General features: G+C 45.5%; 1 protein-coding gene across 4 annotated transcripts in view; it reads right to left on the bottom strand.

Annotated features, from left to right (window-relative positions):
* Positions 1–1910: 1910 nt before the first annotated feature.
* Positions 1911–16552, bottom strand: part of DNAJC16 (DnaJ heat shock protein family (Hsp40) member C16) — a 50960-nt gene continuing 36318 nt past the window's right edge. Inside the window, exons 9-15 of one of the 4 annotated variants that reach the window (XM_038746161.1) lie at positions 11163–11346; positions 8517–8699; positions 8111–8187; positions 5814–5894; positions 5607–5711; positions 4418–4588; positions 1911–3860 (exon numbers count right to left, since the gene is read on the bottom strand). In XM_038746161.1, coding sequence (XP_038602089.1) covers positions 3458–3860; positions 4418–4588; positions 5607–5711; positions 5814–5894; positions 8111–8187; positions 8517–8699; positions 11163–11346 — 1204 coding nt within the window. In that variant the 3' untranslated portion in view covers positions 1911–3457. The remainder of the gene's footprint in view (positions 3861–4417; positions 4589–5606; positions 5712–5813; positions 5895–8110; positions 8188–8516; positions 8700–11162; positions 11347–16552) is intronic. The other 3 variants (XM_038746162.1, XM_038746163.1, XM_038746164.1) reach the window with 3 other exon arrangements.

Here is a 16552-nt window from a genome sequence, read left to right as displayed (position 1 = left end):
GCCAAAAACTTTTAGTGGCTCATCTGGGATTTGCACCTTTGTTCGAAGGTCACTTGGAGCACCAATCTGAAGAATCATGGAAATTCAAATGTAGACCTCCAAGAAATAAACTTTTTGCCCAATGGAACGAGAATAGATGGGCAGAAAGATATTTCATAGCAGACCACTGGCTTTAAAGAACCACCGAACAATGGTTTTCTGCCAGTAACCTAAGGAAGATAAGCTATTTCCCACCCCATGTACTAAGATACCACTCCAGGACAGCAATCCTGACATCCAAGATGAAGACAAAATGCTGCCCCAATCCACTGGATCCCTAAATTCGCTATTGCTTCCACTGCCCCAAAGGGCTATCAATAACCAAATTACAACACAAGCCTTGCCCCCAGATCATCACACATTAAAATAGTTTATTTCCGTTTCCAATCTGTAACAGTCTTAAAACAAAATAACATTAACATCAGTGCCTGTTCACAATACAAAAACAAACATAAAAAAGACACAATTTGCCAAATAAGTTATTTGTTCCTAAGAGTATCAAAAGTGCAAAATTTTCACCTTCTTTTCAGACCGTCTCCCAGGCGTGATCATCCCCTGGCAAACTTTAGCTGAGCTGATATCGGGTTTTGCAGCTGTAGGCTGCTGCTGGGTGTACTACAGTCTACATTCAGAGGAAAATGTCCCGTACTTGGACAACATTCCCCTTTGCTGTAAAGATGTTTCCTTCGGCTTCTAAGAACTCTACAAAAAAGTGGGTTTTGCATGTTTCCTTTTTAAGTCTTATTTCCAACCAAGCCACTCATTTCAAACAAATCCAGCCCTACCTCTTTTTCAAGCGAGGAAGACGATACGTACAATTGGCAGGTGCATTTGGGTTTGGCCAACACAAATGAGGAGAGGCCAGTCAAGAAACAAGCTAAGGATCTCTCGACCTTTTGAAAGCGACAGTGACTTTTACATGCCGGTAAGGGGACAGTGCATTCCTGGTGGCAAACGGGGCCCTCACAGGACAGCCTTGCCATCGTGCCACTGCGTAGCCCAAGTTCACCTGGTACGGGGTGGGCAGAGAGCCGAGTTTGCTGTTGGAAGTGCAGCCGAACGACGACAGTAGATTTATTTTCTTCTGAAACGGTGAGCTGCCATTTTCTTCTGTGATTCCCCCTGAGTTGTAAGCCCAATCAGAATTTGTGCCAGCCAGAAAGGAACCCAATTCTCAAAATACGAATCACCCAATCTGACAGCCTGCAGACGCTCATGATGATACCACAAACCTGACTTTACATAGGATTCTCACGTTCAATTCCACTAGCTTATCGAAGAAAGGCCGCCCAAGTGGTGGTCTTCAACCTCATGGTTTCTTTTTTCCCCCACTGATTTATATGGTAATTAGAAATCAACTTTAACAAGCGAAAGTTCAGGTGGTTTGGGTCCAAAGTTAAGTAAGTCTTAAAACAAAGATCAACAGACCCTCGGGGACTTTTAAAACGAGTACTAAATTAAAAACACTCCCAGAGTGGAAAGCTAGATTGCCAGAGTCGCTGAGTCCAAATCTCTCCCTAGGAATGTTTCCAGCCCAAACGTTGCTGCCTTGTGCTAGTCCATGGAGCTGAAAGTGCATACGGTCACGCAGTCTATATTGTCCTCGCTGAGCAAAGTGCAAAGAAGGAAGCAGCAAGTTAGAGATGAAAAGTTTGGTTTTTCAGGCCCTCAGGGAGGAGCCCCCAAAGGGAGGGAAATGTAATGACTGCAGACAAGCGAACCCAAAAGTCCCATGTTAAAACCCCAAGCTGAATGACCGCTGGGGTCTTCGGGGGCACGGAAGGGCTCTCCCGGACTGGGCTATTTTTCGGACTGAAATGACATTTCTGTAGGATCAAAGACAATCCCTAACCTGGGGTGTTTTTTTAAGAAAGCCTCTGACTCCAGCCACTAACGTTCAATCATTTGCTACTTGCCGCCTTAAGCCAGATCCTGAAACCGGGCTGGACGGGCTTTCCTCTACGTTACTTTGGGTCAGTGGTCTGATCCGCATCATCTGAAGCCACTAGACTGAATCCTTTCACTGACCATCCCTCTCTCTTCTTGGAAAGGAAGCATCTGGGGGGGATAGACACACATACTCACTCACACACAGACACACACACACAAACTCACCCCCCCACCCCATTTTTTGCAATTATCCTCACACCACCTACAGCTCTCTGGCTGGCTGGCTCAGATCCCAGCTGATGGCAATTAAGCACAACAACTCAGCAAGCTATGAAAATGGATGGGTTTGTTCCACCCCTAAGCACCTGAACGTTAACACAGAAAAGGTCTGAGGTGAGCCACCAAAATCATTCAGAAGCTGAAACGAAGCATCTAGACTAGTTTCCCTTTTCGGATATCAGAGTTCAAAAATACAATCATTGACAAATTTAAGTTCCTTGATACAAAGAAATGTCTGCATTGTACTAAAGATATATCACTGGGCGAGAAGGGGGTGGTAACAAGGTGCTGTCAATTTGACTCTCTTCCAGGTATGAATAGTAGTTTAAGTTTTACATATCTACTGGTTCATAGCAGCTTATCCCTACTCTGAGGAGACAAAGATTAAAGGTTATGGCTCCTAACGTACATATCCTAAAATCGACAGAAGCAGAAAGGCATAGGAAAACAATACATATTTAAATGGCTCAAAGTCAATTCAGTATTTACTGCTGTGTTAACCCCTCCCTGGTTACGGTTTGAGCTGGGGAAGCAGCCTGGGGAACTAGGAGGTACACGAAACCGCTCGACCCAAGTCACCGTCCACCCTTCCCCTCCCAAGAGAAAACCGACCCGCATGCAGGGACCCCGTTCACGTAAGACGGTCGGCGCAGGGACCGCAACAGGGAGATACCCCCAAATACACTCCTAGCCTCCTACCACCGGCAAAGCAGATGAAGGTAAAGTTTGCTCGTTACCCAGGCCTTTCCCGAGCTGCAGAGCCTTATAAAGCTGTGGTTTCCCCGTAGTGAAACGGCATGCACCATGGCAGAAGCACTGTGGGGTCTGACTGCAAGGGGGGCAGGGAGGTAAGTCTGGGTGCAACAGATTTGACCTGCACAACAGGTTCGCGAGGTTCAGTCCGCACTGAGTGACTGCTGCAGGTTTAAGTCACGGTTTTTCTTCAAATAAAGAGACGGGACAGAGGAGGGGTAGGGAGCACACGCGACAAGAAGAAGAGAGGAAGAAAGACGGAGCGGTCTGTCTTAAACAGTACAGCATCCAAATTAAAAAAGTGTTTCGGGACAGAGAGAATTCAACGCGCGATGTCTTTCATTCCTAGGACAGGGCACGACAAAGGATGGATTCTTCGAGCCACTGGTCCTAGGAGAGTTCCTCTAAAACTTGCCGTCTGTGGTTGCTGGAAAGGACTGTTCATGGGGAATCTTCTTAAAAAGTCTGCAATGTCAGAAACTCTTTAAAATCCTTCTCAGTCTAATTCAGGCCATGACGGGATATAGAACCTTTGTAAGGAGCCCTCCAAAAGACGCTCCATCCATAAGGACAACTTGTTTAATTTGCCTTTGATGGGTCTGGAGCCGGGACTACAGGAAGTCTTCCCCCGGGATTCACCCAGGTGGATGGAAGGATCATGGTCATTACAAGCCCCTATGGTTTCCTCTTCCTCTGGTGCTGCTTTGTGGGGTTTGAAGAGGCAGAAATATTTCTTATGGCCGTTCAGAGCCAGCACGTAGCCAGTATAGTCACGTTCCAGGAAATGCTTATCGTACTGGTTTGGGATCGGGGCAGCATCCTGAGCAAATTCTAACAGGTATTCCAGCCATTCCCGGTGTTTGTCAAGGCTCAGGAAGGAGAAATGAAGACAGCTGCTCCTGTTGAAAGAGCAGAATAAGAATTTACAGGGTCTTCCAATACGGCCTGCTGAAGGGGAAACACCCAGTAAATCACAAGGGCCAACGAAACCAACAAGCAAATATCAAGGCACACGCTAAGGAAACCCAATCAAATAAATCAGCAGAATTTCAACCTGCGGCTGGAACCCAGAACAAGCTGAAACGCCTCTGTGAGGATCACGAGGATCTGCAATAGAGCATGTAACACTTCCCAGGTGAGGGACGATGGAGCAAAAACCAACAACTCATTTACCTTCACCAGCTTCCTTCTGGCACGGATGGAAGAAACCCAGAGCACCTTTTCAGAGGCACTCAGAGAGCAAACTTCTTCTTAACCTTCCGTCTCTCAGCGACACCCCTTTCAGTCCGCGGATGAAAGAAAATCACTCTTCCCTCTGCTCCAAGTCCCTCCACGCCTACTTTGTTTTGTAGTGAGGGGGCCTCTCGTGTGGACTTTCACACCCAGAAGATGGGAAAATGCAGACTCAGCCCCTGTCATTAGGGAAATCAGAGATGGATCTTCCACCCATACCTACCCTGTGAATGTGTAGACCTCCAAGGCAAACTTCTGTAGCAGGCTGGTCTTGGTGGGATTAGACAGGATGAGAACTACATTCATGTGGCCTGGCCTCAGGCGCACCAAATTACTGATGTACGTTACGTCTGTGAGCTCGGTCACCTCGACGAAACCCTTCTTGGGAATCCTGCTGGAGAGAAACAGTGGCAAGTGAAGAGGCCAGTGGAAGAGGCCAAGGCCCTGGCTACGACTGCTCTAAGGAGCAGGTGGACTACGGGCAGCACTAACCTGGACACCGGTTGATCTACCCCGTCGATATGTATCAGGTAGGTTAGCAGGAGAGAGCTACAAATCTAAGGACAGCCCAAATCCCTTTGGAGGCATGGCATAATCAGGAAGGAGCAAATCTTTCAGCTTCCTTTCTCTGTCCCAGTGGATTTTTATCTCCAACAGTTCAGCTTCGGTTTCTGGTTAGCAACCCTTATCTTATCCGTCAAGTCTACGGCTACACCATACCACTGCTCCCGAGCTCCAATCTACACTTCCACCTGCTACTTGAACATCACAATCATCACTCTGCTTGGGAGATGAGGGAGAAATTATATTGGGGGAAGCTTACCTCCGCAGGCCATAGCCCTCTCCATGAAAAGTCAGAGGACCTGGGTTCTGTGAGCCCACTGTTGGGTAGGGACTGTCTCTATATGTTGCCAACCTGTACTTCCCAAGCGCTTAGTACAGTGCTCTGCACACAGTAAGCGCTCAATAAATACGATTGATGATAATTCTGACTCTGCCACTTGGGCAAGTCGCTTCTCTTCTCCATGCCTCAGTTTCCTCATCTATACAAGGGGGATTCAATACCTCCTTTCTCTTTCTTCTTAGACTGTGGGCCCCATGTGGGACAGGGACTGTGTCTAACCTACCTTGTATCTACCCAAGTGCAAAGTACAGTGCTTGGCACAGGAGTGCTTAAGTACCACTATAATAATAATCATATGAATCATCAGTTATAGCAATGATAATAATTATCATTATTAAAAAGAGGAAGACTAAAATGTATATATTCTGCTATACGATTCTTGTTGAAATGCTGTCTTCCTGAATAATAACACCTGTGCTTTTGAGGCTCGAGGGCAGTGTGGGGAGCAGGGGGGATTGACTCCAATATAGTCTTATTACATTAGTGAGAGGAGATACATAGCTCTTACTGCAACCTGTTATTTTCTTTGCTGAAGCTGGTGTCGTTCTTTTCACTCTTTTCATTGGCTTCTTCTTTATCAGCAGGACTTGAATCTCTCTCATCACCTGAATCACTAAAAAGGATGTAAAAGAGAGTTTTAAAAGAGAAGAGGAAAGCTGGGAGCAGAATTGAAGGACAAATCTGGGGCAGGACTGACGGATCCCAAGGAACTTACTTGAACGCCTGCACAATCACAGTGCCAAAGAGGATGAACAGGGCAGAGAAGATCAGAGACAGGAGGGGCATCATTTCTCGCCTGTAAGAATAGAGACAAACCGAAGAGAACACTCAGAGGGGAAGGGGCGGGAAGGGTTGTTATGGTTTGACAAGTTCTGGATTCTCTTCGATAACAGCAGAAAAAAAATCTAATTTTTCCATTTCGAGGGAAGAGACAGGCTTCTGAAAGGGGACACTATTGCTAAAGGTTCAATTTACAGGCGCTTCTCCTTCTCAGGTGAAGCTTCAAATCTCCTTGACAATTTGCAGAGTTTGTAAACCAAAACTCTCTTCAAGACAAAACAAAAAAAGAGGTAGTGAGCTTCAGCTTTAGCAACAGGACACAGGGCAACAGGACATAGGTTTGCCAAAATAAATAAATCAATACTTTCATCCCCCAGACCTCTTTAAAAGGATCAATTTTTGTTAGCCTAGTATGATTTTGGTGTGAGTTTGCTTGAAGGCAGGTGAATGGAACTACATGACCTTTGAAGATACCTTCCATTCTGAGTAGTCTAAAAAAGTTCAGTCCACATCTCTCCACTCCTCAAGAACATCCAGTAGTTGCCCATCCACCTCCGCAAATAGAAGGTCCTTATGGCCACCGACTTCAAGGCTCTCAGCTTGCCCTCTCCTCCTTACCTCACACATCTACTACAGTCCAGCCTGCACTACTTCACACCTCTAGCACCTGCTTGCTCACTGACCATGGACCCTCTTCCCACGTCCTCCCGCTGGCCTGGAATTCCCTCCCCCTCCATCTACACCAAACCACTACTCTCCCCACCTTCAAAGCTTTATTAAAATCACATTCCCAAGAGGCCTTCCTCCACCACACCCTCATTTCCCCTACTCCCTCTCCCTTCTGCATCATCTATGCATTTGGATCTGTACCTGTTGGGCACTTGGTGTTCACCCCACCCTCGGCCCCACAGCATTTATGTATTATTAATAACTGTCTCCTCTTCTAGACTGCAAGCTTGTGACGGGCAGGGAACGTGTCTACCAACTCTGTTGTCCTGTTCTCTCCCAAGCGCTTAGTACAGTGCTCTGCACACAGTATGCGTTCAATAAACACCACTGATTGATAGTCTCTGATCTCATCTTTGTTCTTTGACCAATACAGAAATGTGAGGAAAAAATGATAATATCTCCAATTGCACTTGGAAGGAAATGCAAGCTGGAAATGAAAGGTAGTAGAGAGAGGCAGGAGTAGCCCAGCTTCCTGACCAAACAGTTTATTAACAGGAAGGGAATGGCCTAGTGGATAAAGCACAGATCTGGGACCCAAAAGGTCTGGGTTCTAATCCTGGGCTCCAACACTTGCCTGCTTTGTGACCTGGGGCAAGTTATTTAACTTCTTGGTGCCTCAGTGTCCTCAAATGCAAAAAACGGGACTCCAGTACCTGCTCTCCCGAATCCCCTGTGGGATAGGGACTGTATCCAACCTGATTAACTTGTATCTACCCCGGTTCTTAGAACTATGCTTGACATACAGTAAATCCTTAAATATCATATTAAAAAAAAGGCGGGGGCCGGGGGAGGGAAATGGGATGACCTCCTTACCTTTACAGATTTCCAAAACATTTTCCCATTCACACTGATGGCTACTTAATGCTTTAGTTCCCTCTGAGGACGTCAAAAGAAAAGCCACACTGGTATTGTATGGAATAAATACCAGAGTGGGATAAACGACTGCGGGTAATAATAATAATAATGATGACATTTATTAAGCGCTTACTATGCGCAAAGCACTGTTCTAAGCGCTGGGGAGGTTACAAGGTGATCGGGTTGTCCCATAGGGGGCTCACAGCCTTAACCCCCATTTTACAGATGAGGGAACTGAGGCAGAGAGAAGTTAAGTGAATTGCCCAAAGTCACACAGCTGACAATTGGCGGAGCCGGGATTTGAACCCATCACCTCTGACTCCAAAGCCCGTGCTCTTTCCACTGAGCCACGCTGCTTCTCTAGGCCAGGCAGCATGACCCATTGGAAAGCACATAAGTCGGGAAAGCAGAGGAACTCGGTTCTAAACCCAGCTCCGCCACTTGTCTGCTGTGTGACCTTGGGCAAGTCACCTAACTTCTTTATGCCTCAGTTCCCTCTTCTGCAGAATGGGGATTCAATACCTGTTTTCAAGGCCTGATTACCTTGTATCTACCTCAGGGCTTAGTACAATGCACGACACACAGAAGGCGCCTATCAAATACCACGATTATTACTATTATTATAACTTAGCAAAGCAATTTCCCTACCAGTTGTTGTGAAACACGCTGTCCCAGCAATCCGAGAGGTACTCAGAAACAGAGTTGAACCATCGCAGAAAAAACACCTATCAAAAAAGGGGCAAATGTCAGAGGGGAATCCTAGATCAGTGAAGGGGCTGATTTCCCTGAGAAACGAGGCGGCTTTCCCCCTTTTAGACTGTGAGCCCACTGTTGGGTAGGGACCGTCTCTATATGTTGCCAACTTGCACTTCCCAAGCGCTTAGTACAGTGCTCTGCACACAGTAAGCGCTCAATAAATACGATTGATTGATTGATTGATTTCTTTAAATTACCGAGGTCAGCTTTCACCCGCCAATCCCAACGACGCTGACCCAGGGACCACGAGCCTCAGCTCTGGAACCACCACAGCCCTTTCCCAGGCAGCAATGCTTACGGGGGCAAGTTCGTCGATTAAATCAGGTAGGATGGCTTCTGAAGACAGAAGGGCGGGGTCCCTTCGCAGCTGATCCAGATGACCCAAAAGAATGAATTTGTCCTCCTCGCTTCCCGTCCAAGGATCCGCCAAGGTTTTATACACCACTCGTCCTCCGGTGTTGCGCCTCTCTAAGATAGAAACCTGGACAAAAATGAGAAAAATTCATCAGAGGCGTCGGAGGTGTGGATGGCCAGCTACTTGATTCTTCTTAAGGGGAGAAAAGAAATGGTTTTATTGATGTCATAACTGCCTCAAATTTTAACACCAGGAGTCCATTGATGATAGCAGCCAGAAGCAGCAAAATGTCAGGCATTGTTATGCTGTCAAAAGATGCCTCTTGAAATCTTCAGAACAGACAAGGCAGACTTGTTTTTGAAGTCTCAATGGACCTGGGTTCTAATTCTGGTTTTGCCACTTGTCTGCTGTGTGACATTGGGCAGGTCACTTCACTTCTCTGGGCCTCAGTTACCTCATCTGCAAATGGGGATTAAGACTGTGAGCCCCATATGGGACAGGGACTATGCCCAATCTGATTATCTTGTATTACCCCGCAATCAGTTCAGTGCCTGACACTTCAGCGCTTAACAAATACCATTAAAAAAATCTCTAAAGTAGCACCCACACTGCTAACTCCAACTCTTGTTCTCTACAAAGTAAATTCATTTTGTGTGTCGTGTCTTAATTTCACAATCTCTGATGTACCACCAATAACTGAGAAATGAGATGTTTTGGGAAAAGATTTCAAACCGATGAGATACAGGCGGTCCCTCAATTAACTGATTATATTTATTGAACACTTACTGTGAGCAGAGTACTGTACTAAGTGTTTGGGAGAGCAGAGTTTAACACAGTTGGTAGACATGTTCCCTGCCCGAAATGATCTTACAATCTAGAGAGGAAGACAATAATAATAATAATAATAGTAATAATAATAATTATGGCATTTGTTAAGCACTTACTATGTTGCCAGGCACCGTACTAAGTGCTGGGGTGGATACTAGCAAATTGGGTGGGACACAGTCCCCATCCCACGTGGGGCTCAGTCTCAATCCCCACTTGACAGATGAGGTAACTGAGGCCCAGAGAAGTGAAGTGACTTGCCCAAAATCACAGAGCAGACAAGTGGTGGAGCCGGGATTAGAACCCACAACCTACAACTCCCAGGCCCGTCCTCTATCCACTATGTCATGCTGTTCCTTAAAGACATTAATATAAATTAAGAGTATGTACCTAGTCCTCCTTAAAGACATTAATATAAATAAATTAAGAGTATGTACCTAGTCCTCCTTAAAGACATTAACATACATAAATTAAGAGTAGGTACCTAGGTCTGAGGGGCCGAGGGAGTGGTGATTAAAGGGTGCAAATCCAACTGCAAAGCAGAAGTGAGTGGAAGAAGAGGAAATGAGGGCTTAGTTAGGGAAGGCCTCTCGGAAGAGATGTGTTTTCAGTAAGGTTTTGAAGATGGGGAGAGTGATCGTCTGTCAGATGAGAAGATGAAAGGTGTTTCAGGCAAGAGGCAGGATGAGGGTGAGGGGTCAGCGGTGAGATACAGGAGATTGAGGTACGGGAACTATGTTGGCATTAAAAGAATGAAGTGTGAATGCTGGATTGTAGTAAGAAAGCAGTGAGGTATGGTAGGAGGGGGCAAGGTGATTGAATACTTTAAAGCTGACGGTAAGGAGTTTCTGTTTGGTGCAAAGATGGATGGGCAACCATTGGAGGTTCTTAAGGAGTGGGGAAGCATGGACTGAACGGCTTTGTTGAAGAATGATCTGAGCAGCAGAGTGAAGTCTGGACTGAAGTGGGGAGAGACAGGAGGCAGGGAAGTCAGTGAGGCGGCTGAATCAGTACTCGAGGCGGGATAGGATAAGTGCTCGGATGAACATGGCAGCGGTCTGTGCGGACTTCAGTGATGTTGTGAAGGTTGAACCGACAGGATCTGGTGACAGACTGAATATGTGGGTTGAATGAGAGAGAGGAGTCGAGGATAAAGCCTAGGATACAGGCTTGGGAGACAGAGAGGATGGTGGTGCCATCTGCAGTGATGGGAAAGTCACGGGGAGGACAGGGTTTGGGTGGGAAGATGAGGAGTTCATTCAGTTGCTACAGGAGCCAAGGTTAGCATTTGGATGTGGTGAGGTGTGGAGGAAATTACTGATATGTGACTAGAGTGAGGGTAAATAGGAAGGGCGGGTAGAAGGAAGCAAAGACACGAAAATCCTGAAATCACAAAGTGGCAGCTCAAAATAAGATTTTTTTAAACCAGAAGGATAATGGAGGGACAGATCTTATATGAGGAGAACCAACGGCAGGGCTGACATGATTGTTGTTCTTTAGCCATGGGGAAGCTCCCTCAGTTTAGATTGGCGCCTGGAAAGTGTCCCCAGAAAGGGACAAGAGAGAAACATTTAATAGTTAACGTGAGAGGTGAGAAAGGACTGGATGGGGATATCAGAATAAGAAAACTCAAGGCAGAGTCCACATATTAGCCCCTGTGACAGAAAGGATTTCTGATACACGAGTTCAGATATGCTGGGGAATGAAGTCAGGAGTCTAAGTGCCATGGAAGAGTCTGGGATCAGAAAGGAACCAATAACTTACTGCGGATTTGCCCTGGAACAATTCAATGTCAGGGAGCAAGGTATGGGCAAACTCCTGCTGTCGGTTGCTCAGGACGTGCACGAATCTCACTGTGTCTTTCGAGTTGGCCAGAGCAAAGGACAGGAAAGCCTCAAAGGGTTTACTAGATTTGATTCCTTCACCAGTCAGCAGAAGCACACAGTACCTACAAGCAACAAAAAATAAAGATTTATAGGTAGGAGAAGCAGCATGGCATAGTGGATAGAGCATGGGCCTCGGCATCAGAGGATCATGGTTTCTAATCCCAGCTCTCCCACTTGTCTGCTGTGTGACCTTGGGCACACCACTTAACTTCTCTGTGCCTCAGTTATCACATCTGTAAAACGGGTACTAAGACTGTGAGTCCCAGGTGGGACAATCTGATTATCTTGTATCTCCCCCAGAGCTTAGAACGGTGCTTGGTACATAGTAAGTGCTTAACAAATACCATTATTATTATGATGATGCTGTCACTTCAATTCTCTGGGCTTCAGTTACCGCATCTGTAAAATGGGGATTTGAGACTGTGAGCCCTACATGGGTCAGGGATTGTGTCCAACCCGATTTGCTTGTATCCAGCCCAGGACTTAGTACAGTGCCTGGCACAGAGTAAGAGCTTAACAAATACGATTACAATAATAATGTAGCCCATTAACAAACTCTATACTCCTTTAGACTGTAAGTTTGTTGTGGGCAGGGAACATGTCTATAATACACTCCTGGGGTACTCCCCCAACTGCTCAGTACAGTGCTCTGAACACAGTAAATGCTTGATAAATACTATTGACTGATTAGAAAGTATGTTTTTATTCTTGTAGAATTGGAGAGGACATCACCATCCAGGGCTTCAGAGTTTTTTCTAATTCACCTCTTCAGTTTTTCACATTCCTTTTGAGTTGCATTTCCTCTCTACTCCTTAGTTTCAGAAGGCTCCATGGAAAAGTAGTGGCATTTTTCCTATTTAAATAAGGGATGGGAATTTGGAGAAGACACGGTTTACCTTCTAGAAATTCCATTTGGATTTTAGATGCTCAGACTACTATTCCCCAGTTTATTTCCCTACACAATGGTGAACTTGCCAGTAATAAATAATAATAATGGCATTTATTAAGCACTATGTGCAAAGCACTGTTCTAAGCACTGGGGAGGTTACAAGGTGATCAGGTTGTCCCACGGGGGGGCTCGGTCTTAATCCCCATTTTACAGATGAGGTAACTGAGGCACAGAGAAATTAAATGACTTGCCCAAAGTCACACAGTTGACAATTGGCGGAGTCAGGATTTGAACCCATGACCTCTGACTCCAAAGCCCGTGCTCTTTCCACTGAGACACACTGTACTACTACTACTAATAATAATTATGGTATTTGTTAAATGCTTACTATGTGTCAGGCATTGTTCTAAGCCCTGGGATGGGTACAGGTTGGACACAGTCCCTGGGGCTCACAATCTCAATCCCCGTTTTACATATGAGGTAACTGAGGCCCAGAAAATTGAAGTGACTTGCCCAAGGTCACACTGCAGATGCATGGCAGACACGGCTTTAGAATCCAGATCTTCTGATTTCCAGGCCCGTGCTCTATCATTAGGCCACGCTATTAAGTGCTCGGGAGAGTACAACAAAACGGCTAGTTGATAGACACATTCCCTGACCTCAAAAGGAACATACAGTCTAAAGTTAATAAGTAAACTTTTCTCCAAAGCCCATTGACATTTACCAGAAAATCTTAGAGGAGAAGACATCTAACCCACTCCTGGGCTTCCAAATAAGATGGCTCCTCATCCCCTATTCAGTAAACCATGTAATTTCTTTTCAAAATCTCCCAGGAAAATGAGATTCCTTATTTCCCTTGGTAACCCTCTCCACACCTTATTATTAGGAAGTTCTTTCTTATGTCTAATTTCAATCCTTTTGCTAGAGTGGTTGCTCATCCTCCTTACCCTTGGCTTTAAAGCACTTAGCTTGCCCCCTCCTACCTTATCCTGCGGGTTTCCACTACAACCCAGTCCGCATGCTTCACTCCTCCTACACCAACCTACTGAACTGTACCTCGCTCTCATCTATCTCACCCCAATCCTCACTCTGGCCTGGAACTCCTTTTTCCCCACCTTCAAAGCCTTATTAAAATTATATCTTCTTCAAGAGGCCTTCCCCGACTAAGCCCTCATTTCCCCTCCTCTGTCTGTCTCCCTTCTGTGTTACCTTTGCACTTGGATCTGTACTCTAATAATAATAATAATGATGGTATTTGTTAAGCGCTTATGATGTGCAAAGCACTGTTCTAAGCACTGAGGGGATACAAGGTGATCAGGGTGTCCCACGTGGGGCTCACAGTCTTAATCCCCATTTTACAGATGAGGTAACTGAGGCACAGAGAAGTGAAGTGGCTTGCCCAAGGTCACACAGCTGACAATTGGCAGAGCCGGGATTCAAACCCATGACCTCTGATTCCCAAGCCCGCGCTCTTTCCACTGAGCCACGCTGATTTAAGTGCTTGATGATGAGAAGCAGCATATCCTAATGGAAAGAGCAGCATCTGTAACAATAGGGATTAAGACTGTGAGCCCCATGTGGGTCAGGGACCATGTCCAACCCAATTTGTTTGTATCCACCCCAGCGCTTAGTACAGTGCCTGGCATATAGTAAGTGCTTAACAAATACCACAATTACTATTATCGATATTAACCACACCCTCAGCCCCACAGCATTGTACCTAGCCATAATTTATTTACATGTCTGTCTTCCCCTCTAAACTGTAAGCTCCTGATGGGCAGGGAATGTGTCAACCGATTGTTATACTGTACTCTCCCAAGCGCTTGGAAAAGTGCTCTGCACATAGTAGGCTCTCAATAAATATAACTGATACAAACTAAACCCAGTTTCTCTGGTTTGGTCCTCAGAGGAGGTGGAGGAGGAACATGTTGATGTGTTCAAAGATTATTAGTTAATGCGCATGTCTCAGTCTTTCTTTATGTGGGCTAAAGAATTCCAATTATTTTAGTATTTCCTTATCTGTCCTATTTTCCATGCCTTTAATCATTTTCATTCCTCTCCTCTGAACTCTTAAGTTCTCCATATAACACTTATGCTGTGAAGTCTCAGGCTAGATACATAAAGCCAGAAAAAACCTGGTCAGTCTTCTGCATCAAGCAAAAACTCACATTTTGCTTCAAGGCACTCTATCAATTTTGTTCCTCTTACCTATTGGCTCGCTCTACCAACTACTACTACTACTCCCAGTTTGCAGTCTTCATTCCTTCCAAGCTCTCCTTTTAACTGTACCTCACTTGAATTTTCCCCTCTGTCTCCTCACAGTTCCCCTTCAAAGAATCTCAAGTATCTGACCAGGGCTCTCTCCATTTTCAAAACTCTCCTAAAATCCCACTTTTCTCCAGAAAGCCTTTCCCAAATAATTCACAACACCCTAGTCTTACCAACCCAACAGCCACCTTTAGTACTGATATATTTTATTTCCTAACCTCAGCACCAAGAATAGAAGTAATAGTATTGGTGTGGTGCACTGTACTAGGTCCTTAGGAAGTACGGAATAAAGAAGTGCATATTTTTATAGGAATATTCAATTATTTCTTCAACTACTTCCTTCTCTCAGTCTCATTCCCACTTATACCTCTAGAATGTAAGCTCGTTGCAGCAGCAGGGGATGTGTCTGTCATTTTGTACTCTCTCAAGTGCTTAGTAAAGTGCTCTCTGCACATATTACGTGCTCAGTAAGTACCACTGATTGATATCCTATGCACATTAATTGCAATTAATTTGTCTCTCCCTTTAGATTATGAGATACTTGAGGGCAAGGGATGAGTGCTTTTCTTCTGCTATACTCTTAAGTCAGTCAATACATCAATCAATGGTATTTACTGAGCACTTACTACATGCAGAACACTATACCAAGTGCTTGGGAGAGTACAATAAAACAGTTGGTAGACTTGTTCCCTGCCCACAAAGAGCTTACAGTCAAGAGGGGGAGACAGGTAACAAAAGAAATTACAGATTTGTACTTACATGCTGTGGGGCTGAGTGAATTCCAAGTGCCCAAAGTGTACAGATCAAGTGCATAGAAGGGATGGACGATACAGAAGGGATAGGGAGTGGGGGAAAAGAGGGCTTAGTCGGGGCAGGCCTCTCAGAGGAGATATGACCTTAATAATGCTTTGAAGGTGGGAAGAGTGGTAGTCTGGTGTATGCGGAGTGAAATGGAGTTCCAGGCCAGAGGGAAGATGTGGAAAAGGGGTCAGCGACGGGATAGATTATACTGGGACACAGTGAGCAAGCTCGCCTTAGAGGAGCCAAGTGTTCAGGAAGGGTGGTAGAGAGCAGTGAGATAAGGCAGGAGGGAGCAAGCTGATTGGGTGCTCTAAAGCTGATAATAATAATAATTATGGTATTTGTTAAGCACTTTCTATGAGCCAACCACCGTTCTAAGCACTGGGGTACATACAAGGAAATCAGGTTGTCCCACGTGGGGCTCACAGTCTTAATCCATTTTCCAGATGAGGTAACTGAGGCAGAAACTCCTCACCCTGGGCTTCAAGGCTGTCCATCCCCTCGCCCCCTCCTACCTCACCTCCCTTCTCTCCTTCTACAGCCCACCCCGTACCCTCCGCTCTTCTGCCGCTAATCTCCTCACCGTACCTCGTTCTCGCCTGTCCCGCCATCGACCCCCGGCCCACGTCATCCCCCGGGCCTGGAATGCCCTCCCTCTGCCCATCCACCAAGCTAGCTCTCTTCCTCCCTTCAAGGCCCTTCTGAGAGCTCACCTCCTCCAGGAGGCCTTCCCAGACTGAGCCCCTTCCTTCCTCCCCCTCATCCCCCTCTCCATCCCCCCATCTTACCTCCTTCCCTTCCCCACAGCACCTGTATATATGTATATATGTTTGTACATATTTATTACTCTATTTATTTATTTATTTTACTTGTACATATCTATTCTATTTATTTTATTTTGTTAGTATGTTTGGTTTTGTCTCCCCCTTTTAGACTGTGAGCCCACTGTTGGGTAGGGACTGTCTCTATATGTTGCCAATTTGTACTTCCCAAGTGCTTAGTACAGTGCTCTGCACATAGTAAGCACTCAATAAATACGATTGATGATGATGAGGCCCAGAGACTAATAATAACAATAATAATAATAATGGCACTTATCAAGTGCTTACTATGTGCAAGGCACTGTTCTAAGCGCTGGGGGTATACAAGGTGATCAGGTTGTCCCACAGAGGGCTCACAGTCTTCATCCCCATTTTACAGATGAGGTAACTGAGGCCCAGATAATAATAATAATAATAATAATAATAGTAATAGCACTTATTAAGTGCTTACTATGTGCAAGGCACTGTTCTAAGCGCTGGGGGCATACA

This window comes from Tachyglossus aculeatus, chromosome 5 (assembly GCF_015852505.1).
Source record: "Tachyglossus aculeatus isolate mTacAcu1 chromosome 5, mTacAcu1.pri, whole genome shotgun sequence".
Classification (NCBI taxonomy): domain Eukaryota; kingdom Metazoa; phylum Chordata; class Mammalia; order Monotremata; family Tachyglossidae; genus Tachyglossus; species Tachyglossus aculeatus.
Note: the sequence above shows the minus strand (reverse complement) of the source record. Positions and strands in the feature narration are given on the sequence as shown.